Raw genomic sequence first — 10,000 nt, 5'->3', positions numbered from 1 at the left:
ACCAGCGCCAAATGAAAAGGAAAAACAGCGCCCTCTGCTGTTTTTGACTATCTCAGTTGGCTCTGGGAGGAAGAAAACGTAGCACCCGTGCGCAAGGAAACCGGGGTTTTGGTCTGCCTTCAGCGCATCCACTTCCGGTGGTGCGACTATGTTTTCATTCCACTAACAATATTTCTACACGGAACACTAACACCACTTCTCCAGAGAAACATGGATCGTTTTGGTTATAAGCCCACTTGTTTCTATGATGAAAGAGCAAGTTAAAATGTGAATATCTTTCCGTGGTTTTGTCTGCTCCGCGGACGCTATTGTTAAATGAGTGTCGGTTTGTTTCGAGTGGGGAAGGATCGACGGACACGTGAATCCCGCCCACTACATTTGATTGGGTAAAGCGCGGCCTGCTTCCTCTCCATAGGGAGCGGCCATAGCTGAGTGGTTAGTGAGCCCCGCCTAGGGAGCCAGAGGCCCTGGTTGCCCCAGGTACTATTCCAGGCCACGCCATTATATGTGTCGATGAAATGAAATTTGTCCCTGAGCAAGACTCTTAACCCCTAATTGCTCACAGGCCCTCATTGGAAACAAGCCCGCAAGGACTTTCGTGAACGTCCTGTTAAAAGGAATTATCCTTATTATCCTTCCTGATCTGAAGGCACGCCCACTTGTAGGCTACTGCGTACATGTTATGACGAACCTCCCCGACAGATTCAAACTGCAGAGGCAGAATCTGTTCTTGAGAGATTAGCCACTGATAGAGTGGGCTGAGGTTCAGTGACACTCTGATGCAGGCAGACACCTGTTGCAGTTCTGACTGTAGCTGTTCATGCGGGGATCGTGCAGTTCCAAGGACCCGGCCCGCAGCAGCAGGTGGCCTGGCCTTTGCTGTCAGGACTCCCAGGATCTGGAAGGCATCCCGTAAAAGGAGCGCAGGCTGTGGCCAAAAAGCCCACAGATTTGATCTCTGCCATGTGTCCCATCAACCAGAGTGTCATGGATTGCCTTCAGCCTGAGAAACAGTTAGTTTGTGCATTGTGTCGTGCACCGAAAATAGCCGGTCTACAAGCTCACAACGCATCATGCTGTGACGGATTGTGAGCTTGTAGATCGGCTATGTTCATTGCTCAACACTTGTGCGCAACTAAGTATAAAACCGGCGACACTGAACCCTTCAACCTGCTCGTCATTGAATGTCATTATCAGCTAGTATCTGCTTGATCGCTAATATGCCATATCATAATACGTATGATCAGCCAGAGAGCCCGTTGCCGAGAATGTCAGTAATTCTTTCTAAAAGGATTTCACTGTACTTCATTTTGACTCCAATCACCCCTGTTCAATCCCCTGTTCAATCACCCCTGTGAATTTGTACTTTCCATGTACTGTTATGTACTGTCATGTACTATCTCATGTTTTTCTAAATAAACTACATCAATACAATGCTGGACGTCATGAGTACTTTGTGCAAAGAATCAGGTTGCTATCGATGTATAATCTAATATCTTTTTCTTCTAGATCAAACAGCATTTGGTGTCTAGTCATGTTTACCATGTTGGACATTTATAAATCTGTCTACAGCTCTTTTCTTGAGAGATAAGAGCTTAATCTAAAAAAGAAGGCCTATATGAGATGCAATTAAGTTTCTCTCACTTTTCCTCTGACTCTCTGTCTCTCTCTCTCTCTTTTCCTTTTTCCCTTTCCCATTTTCTCTCTCTCTCTCTCTTTCTCTCCTCTCCTTCTCTCGCCTCTCCTCCTCACTCCCTCATTCTTACTTTTGCTCTCTCCCTCGTCTCACCCCCCCTCTCATTATTTACTCCTACTCCCCCCCCCCTCTCTCACTCTCCAGGTACCTGATGAATGTGACTTTTGAGGGGCGTAATCTGTCATTCAGTGAGGATGGATATCAGATGCACCCCAAGCTCGTCATCATTCTGCTCAACAAGGACAGACAGTGGGACAGGGTGAGAGAAATAATTAACACACACAATACAGCACTGTACACTGTACAGTAGAACCCTGTTTAACCACTTAAATCCTGGTGTCCTATTTTAGGCGTGCCATTCTCAGTGAAACTGTTCACACATTTTCAACATAGCAAAACATTTAAGTCTAGGAACTTGCAGATCTATCTATTTACGTTATTCTTTAACGTGCACGCCCAGCCCCACGCATTCAAACCTATCGTTCAACTGAACCGGATCGTTTTCTTTCTTGTATTGAACTTGAAATGCCACGAAAACAGCAAAAATAAGTAATAACCTGCAGTGAAGCCTATTTTATTGAGAGAGCTTCAGCTGAAAGGAGGTTCCCAAAATGAGGTTCCCAAAATTCCCAAAAGCAAATGCCACTGAAAATGTTATGGCCCTTCGTTTAACCCATTAAGACTGGGAACGCATCTGTGTCATTTTAGATTTGAGCTATAACCATTATTTCATACTTTGGCTATTCAAAAATACAGTAGCAGATATACAAGCTCATAGCACGGCACCGAGTGCCGCACGACGAGTTTGTAGATCTGCTAACATTTGTGCAAATATTTGAATATACTATATATATATCTAAAGGAGTAGTTCACCCCAAAAATGATTTATTTTCTATCAATTGCACATCCCATGAAGCCTTGAATACATGGATTTATTTTGGTTTTTGTGGCATTCCTAAGCCAATAATTTGATGCCCGGGTGTATTTCCGGTAGGAGACACAAATAATCTACTTTGTGTCTCTTACCGGATACATTAGCCGGTAGGAGACAGGAATCACATTTTTAGCTTAGGAATGCGACAAAAACACAAATAAATCAAAAACAAAAGGCTTCATGGGGTGTGCAATTGATAGAAAATAAGTAATTTTTTGGGTGAACTACTCCTTTAAAGGGATTTTTTACTCAAATCTTTGCCTCCGGTGGGTCCCTGGAACAAAATATTTTCAGATGGGGGGTCCGCGGCCAAATACATATCATTTTGGGGGTCCTTGACATGAAAAAGTTTGAGAACCACTGATATAGCAACATAGACAGAAGTTGATTGAAAGAGAGAAGAGGGAAAAGAGCCGAGGGAAGAGGTGAGAGAGGAGACAAGACAGTGGTGCGAACATTTTTACATATGTAGCTTACAGTTATGAAGTTGAAAATTATGACGTTGGATTTTATGTACATATAATAGTTATATAATAATAATAATAATAGCTCAGATTTATATAGCGCTTGTCTAAGTACCCAAAGTCACTTTACATAAAGAAAAGGAAGGAACCAACTTTATAAGAAAAAACTAAACAATAAAAGCTAGATTAAGAATGATAAAAGGTTAAGTATGGGTTCGGGAGACATCTTAACTAGACCTCAGCTGGGAAAAGCTATCCTGAAGAGGTGGGTTTAGAGTATATACAGTAGTAGAATAGGTACAGGTGTACCCCGTCTTCACACAAGGCTGCTTTGGCTGCCCTGATTAAGTATTACTCAACTTCAATATTCCACATAGGAAAAATGCAGCACTCCATTTTCAAAGAAGCTGTCACTGAATTTTCACCAGTAAATTCCCCAGTATTTTCTTTTTCTTTTCACTCCTTCATCAGAGCATCCAGCAACATTTTTACAGTATTCAATAGTCAGAAGTTATATGTACTGTAGGTACACATCTTTATACACCTGTCAGTCACCCAAGTGTTTCATTTTCCTGAACGACCTTCATTCCCCTAAGGGTTGGATAAACCTGGTTCTATTGTACTGTACATGTACTGCATAATGCTCAATGTTTGTTTGGGTCTGTTTATGTCAAAATGTGTCTGTGTGGGGATGCCGATAGCCAAGTGGTCAAGCCTGTCAAGCTCTGATGCCTGACAGCGAGTCCCGGGTTCAATTCCCTGTCCCGGAGGACCTTTGCTGTATGTCACTCCCTGACTCTCTTTCCCTGTTTTCTGTCTCTCTACAATGTGAACTATCTATATCTGTGCCTGTGTTTGTGTGAAGTCAACACATTCTCACTATTCACACCTACTGTGGGATTCTCCAGATTTTCACTTTGGTTGAATGTGACATACTATTGACAACATAACTTGTTGTGAGGCTATTGAACTATGGTCAACTATTGTTGACATAAAGCCCCAGTCAACTTAAAGCTGCTTCCTTTCTGTTGTTAGTCTGACGTACATTAATCACGTTGATCAGCCTTTATTCTTAAATTGCATGGACACAAGCGAGAACAGCTGGTATTTTTTTGTTTGACCCCATGGCCTGAATAAATGCCTGCACTGTCAAAGGTTTTATCATTAAAGCGGCACTATGTAACTTTTTTTAATGAATAAATTAATACAAATTTGATCCTGTCTGTATGGTAGATACATGTTAATACACTATAACTTATACAATTGGGGTGGTTGTAATTTGTCTCCCTGCTCTTCTATTGAGACACTTAGATCGTGACTCACCTAGACACAGGATCTGACACGAATTTTGACCTGATGGTCCCCTGAGCAAGTACGCAGGCTCTATTAGCTCAATGGTAAAACATTTATGAAATGGGGTTCAAATCCAGGGTAGAAGAGGAAAGTTGCATAGTGCAGCTTTAACATAAACCTTAATGACATCTGTGTTTGTTAATCTTGTGTGGTTTTCCCCAATGTAATCTAAACCTAATTTAATCCACTAGCTACTTTGTCAGCTTAAATATACTGTATACAGTAAGCAGGCATTTTGCATTTGCAATCTGATTACCAAGTGTAATCTTGGGGCCTCATTCATAAAGAATATACTTGGATTTTGCTTAAACTTAATATTAGTGTAAGCACAGTTTCCCATGATATAATCACGCCCGATAAAAAATAAAGAAAAAAAATAAACTTAAGGTCACTTAAAGACGTGCAATTGTGTCTTACCTACATTTTCATTTACGGTAAATTAAAATGATTTACTGTACATAGGATTACATTTTGATTAGATTTTTGGTATGTAGACTTTATTAATCGAGGGAAATTCAGTTACAGCTTCACCAGCTAACGGGTGCTCAGATGGCCATGATGAGCGCTAGGGAGGGGGTGCATTTAGAGTTAGGTTTTGGTTTAAGAACTTAAGAACTCTGCAGTTCAGAGACAGATCCGCTGCCATGCCTGCAGCATAGAAAGCATAACCAGCGGGATTCTTTTTCTCCACTGACGGTATGTCTAGTCTGACATAGACGTCCAGTAGACATTGCAATCATTTTGAGGTCTAAGTAAGGTTCAATGAATATTGTTCGATTGTTGGTTTGTGCAAAATAAGTTATTTGATCTTAAGACCAATTTTTTTATAAGTAAGTCACTTGGACAGAGACCGTACTTCACCCTACGTAGAAAAAGAACATTATTATTATGTTCGAAATCCAATTAATTTGAAGATGGGATGGACAGAGGACAGGATGTCACAAGGGTATATTGAGTTGGATTTAAACCCACAATGTTGTGCGTGTGTGCGTGTGTGCGTGCGTGCGTGCGTGTGTGCGTGTGTGTGTGTGTGTGTGTGTGTGTGTGTGTGTGCGTGTGTGCGTGTGTGTGGGGGGTGTGTGTGTGTGTGTGTGTGTGTCGCAGTGTGACTTCTTTTTACTCTCTCTGTTCTTTATACATCGTGTTTTCTCTTTTCTTCTTCTTCTCATTACCCTCACTCTTCTCACTCTGTAATCTATATTCTGTCCTCTGATCAGAGACCAAGGTGACTCACCCCCCCCCCTCTCTCTCTCTCTCTCTCTCTCTCTCTCTCTCTCTCTCTCTCTCTCTCTCTCTCTCTCTCTCTCTCTCTCTGTCTCTCTCTCTCCTATCCTCCCTGCTTGCTCATGTTTAATTCTTAACTCGACTTCCAGCTGGACCACTTTCTTGGGTCCTAATGAGTACCAGCTCCTGTCTCACCCCTCCCTTCTCTCCACCACTTTCTGTTTTCCCCTCTTCTTCCCTCTTTCCTCTCTTCTCTCTTTCAATCATCTTTTTCTTTCTCACTCGTCCCCCCCCTTCTCTCTGCCCCCCCCCCCTCTCTATATGTTTGAAGTAGTGTGAGGTCTTGTCCCTCAGGCTCATCGTAACCCCTTCCTCTCTATTCCTTTAAATCTTCTTCTCTCACGCGTTCTCTTCTCTTCTCTTCTCTTCTCTTCTCTTCTCTTCTCTTCTCTTCTCTTCTCTTCTCTTCTCTTCTCTTCTCTTCTCTTCTCTTCTCTTCTCTTCTCTTCTCTTTTCTCCCACCGTCTCTCTCTCCATCATTCATCCTCTCTCTATATCTCTTTGTTCCTTTCTTCCTCTCTCTCCCAGTCCACCTGGCTACCCGTCGCCATAGCTTTCTCTTTTCCTCTCTCCTCCTGTCTCCCTCCCTCCTGTTTACATTTTCCTTTGCCTCCTTAACCACCTTCCTCTCTCACTCTACCTTTACCTCTCCTTCCTCCTTCCCTCCTTTCTCTGCCCATCCTCTCTTCTTCAAACCCTCCCCCTCCCCCCTCCCCACCGTATCTTTCGGTCTGTCTGGATGTGTGGACAGAGGCTGCAGTCAGCCCCAGGGATACACAGCCTCAGATTGTCCACTACAGGCAGCCCCTGCCAAGTTTGTGTTCCCTGGAGTGGATTCGGTGTGTGTGTGTGTGTGTGTGTGTGTGTGTGTGTGTGTGTGTGTGTGTGTGTGTGTGGGGGTCTCTGTATATGTAGCACACTGTACAGATACAGCATCATACAATAAATACACGTGCTGTGTGCACCTGACTGTACTGTATGTCCTGTACTATGTTGCATCCTATGACATCACTCCTCCACCGGTCCACTTCCGTCTCCACGCCGCATATAATAATAATAATGATAATATAATAATGATAATATTTTTAAGAAATTCACTGTCTCAAAACTGACGAGTTATAAACAGGGACAACCACAAGACATTCAGTAGGCAGTTGCAGATTAAAAGCCAGTGTGAACAAGCTCTGATGTTGTAGACTGTAGAGGCAGGGGGCCCTGTCCCCCATGGTGCAGAGTCTGCTTTTAGGAACAGTGTAGGACAGTCAGTGGAGTAGAGGGAGTGAGCAGGACGACCATGGGTGGATAAGTTCATAACAATGCATCCAATTATACCCACGATGCCTTTCCATTCTGATATTACATTGATGGAAGTGGTCCCGCTGCCCTGCTGGGCTCCTTTGTGGAGGAGAGAGAGAGAGAGAGAGAGAGAGAGAGAGAGAGAGAGGGCAGAGGCGGAGTGTTCAGGTATGATTCGTGGCGGTCAGTGTCGGAGGAAAATTGACTAAACGATGATGCTAATTCAGCCCCAGAGGAGCTGCAGGGACTGGAGGGCCCTCTAGGAATACAGCTAAGACACTCCTCTACAGGAGACACATCGTTTTGCATGCAAATGAGCTCTCTCCACCCCCCCCTACCACCACCACCTCCCGCCCATCTCACTCTCTCTATCTCGTTATTCTCTCTATGTCTCACTGTCTCTCTTTCTCTCCTTCCCTTTTCTATCTTCTCTTTTAGCCCGTCATTCCTCTTTCCTGTGCTCTGCCTCTCTTTCGTTTCTTTCTCCTGCACTGGCACAGACTTTGTCAAGTCTTTCCACCTACTGTCTTTCTCTCCGTCTCTCCATATCTCGCGCCCACTCTATTTTGCCTTCGTCGCTTTTCATCTCTCTTCACCCTTCTCCTTATCTTGCTTCCTTTCATCCCTCTCTCTCTCTCACCCTCTCTCTCCCTCCCTCTCTCCCTCTCTCTCTCTCTCTCTCTCTCTCTCTCTCTCTCTCTCTCTCTCTCTCTCTCTCTCTCTCTCTCTCCCTCTCCCTCTCCCTCCTCTCCCTCTCTCTCTCTCTCTCTATCTCTCTACACCCCCCCACCACCTCCTCTCTGCCACTTCTTGATCTGAATACTGCTCTTTCCTCCTGTTGCAGTTTCGCCCTTCAGATTAACCTTGCTCTCATTTTCTGCATTAGGTCCCTCTCCTCTCCTCTCCTCTCCTCTCCTCTCCTCTCCTCTCCTCTCCTCTCCTCTCCTCTCCGCTTTGTTACAACGAGATTAACTCTATTTCCCACTCTTTTGTCGTCTAATTTCCCCATATTTGTGTGCCGTTCTGCCCTTTCACACACAGCTTTTATCCCAATATTATATCTCTGTTACACTGGGTCATAAAATGTGTCATTTGTCATCCTGTTATCGTTTTGCTGACAGATGGCCTAATCTCAGTTAATCTATGATAATGGCATAATAAAAGCCTGGCTGTAAATTAAATGATCATGGCCAGCAAGCACAAAATCCTGGATTTTGGATAGCCATGCGGAAGCTATAAAACTAACCTTTTTGACATGCCTTTCTTGATGAATCGATATGAAATGTAATCTAAGTTCCTCTGTGAAATGGACTTCAGCCCAGTGTTTCATTCCATGATGAAATCTACTTTATATGTTGGGTACATTGTTGATGTGTGGGGCTTATCCAGAGAGACTCGCAAGAAGTTGATGTCAGTAGAATAAAGCTAGTATTCTTAAATCTCTGGTTATATAGGATAGGCAGTGGCGTAGCGGAGGGGTAGCAAGCGACGCACCGCGGTGGCCCCCCGCGAGGGGGGGGGCATTTACCGCACCGTACCCAACACTATCTCCATTGCCGTTTGCGAAAGCCCCCCCGTCCCCGTCCTTGCGTCGGGGCCCGCGATTGTGCGCTACACCACTGAGGATAGGTGTAATATATTTGGATAATATAATTTTTCCTTACTTCTGTTTTATGACTACAGATCTGTTATCTGTTATAGATCTGTGTTATTGTGCAGCTGAACATAAACCAGCTATAGTGCACATACTTGACTTTAAATCCATACCTTACAACCTGTCCTGTATCATTACATACTGCCACCCTATCTCCCTACTTTTAGTTGGAAAGAAATGACTGACCCTAAATGTTGGGCTGTTTTCTTCCTCAGATGGAATGACTTTGTATCTCTCTGAACCTGTGTGTTTTTATTTCAATCTCAAAGGTGGGTAAATGGGAGAACGGCTCCCTGTCCATGAAGTACCACGTGTGGCCTCGCAACGAGCTCTACGGAGGGCCGGCAAACAGGGAGGATGACCACCTGTCCATCGTGACACTGGAGGAAGCTCCGTTTGTCATCGTAGAAGATGTGGACCCCATGAGTGGCACGTGTATGAGGAACACTGTGCCCTGCCGGAAACAGCTCAAAAACACAGTGAGCCATATCAGCACCCACACAGTAGAACCCTCAGCTTTAATTTAAAGGAATAGTTCACCCAAAAAATGACTTATTTTCTATCAATTACACACCTCATGGAGACTTCAATTCATGGTTTTATTTTTGTTTTTGTCGCAATCCTAAACCAATAATTTGATAACAGGCGGAAAGATGCTAATGTGTCACAAAATGTCTCCTACCGGAAATACACCCGGTCATCAAATTATTGGCTTAGGAATGCGACAAAAACTAAAAAATGTAACCAAATTGACCCATTTGGTTACATTTGTACACTCTGAGTTACAAATAGATACATTGACAGTAAGGATTTTACTGTGCACATGCACATATAGCCTAGGTCTATACACAGTAAATCATGAGTGTTCATTTAACTTTGAGTGTAAAAGTTGACCAATTTAAAAGGAGCAGAATGGACCATTTAAATTGGACTTTTGATTTTTCTGTGTACCACACCACTCTCAAACAAACAGTTTAGAATCTAGACTTATACTGTAGATCTAACTAATCTCAGTCTTACTATAGTTGGTGGAGATATAGTAAATTACTCATACAGATATAGAATCAGAACTGGGCTTGATACACTAATGCTGAGTCATAGTCCTAATCCTGAATACTATTTATGCATCCATGCATCTTTCTCTCCTCTGTCCATCAGTAATCAGACAAGGGACTCAGGCATCTACATTAAACGCTGCTGTAAGGGTTTCTGTATTGACATCCTGAAGAAGGTCGCCAAGACAGTCAAGTTCACCTATGACCTCTACCTGGTCACCAACGGCAAGCATGGCAAGAAGATCAATGGCACCTGGAACGGCA

At 43.5% G+C, this 10,000-nt stretch overlaps 1 protein-coding gene across 1 annotated transcript in view; it reads left to right on the top strand.

The window, feature by feature from the left end:
* grin2ba (glutamate receptor, ionotropic, N-methyl D-aspartate 2B-a) overlaps nucleotides 1-10,000 on the top strand; it is a gene marked incomplete at its 3' end in the record, with an annotated part of 120,608 nt that overhangs the window by 79,564 nt on the left and 31,044 nt on the right. Inside the window, exons 5-7 of the mRNA XM_080446547.1 lie at nucleotides 1,841-1,955; nucleotides 8,951-9,160; nucleotides 9,847-10,000. The exon at nucleotides 9,847-10,000 is cut by the window's right edge and continues 11 nt beyond it. Coding sequence (XP_080302673.1) covers nucleotides 1,841-1,955; nucleotides 8,951-9,160; nucleotides 9,847-10,000 — 479 coding nt within the window. The remainder of the gene's footprint in view (nucleotides 1-1,840; nucleotides 1,956-8,950; nucleotides 9,161-9,846) is intronic.

Source organism: Gymnoscopelus braueri (genome assembly GCF_963280865.1).
Source record: "Gymnoscopelus braueri genome assembly, chromosome: 13".
NCBI classification, from domain to species: domain Eukaryota; kingdom Metazoa; phylum Chordata; class Actinopteri; order Myctophiformes; family Myctophidae; genus Gymnoscopelus; species Gymnoscopelus braueri.
Note: the sequence above shows the minus strand (reverse complement) of the source record. Positions and strands in the feature narration are given on the sequence as shown.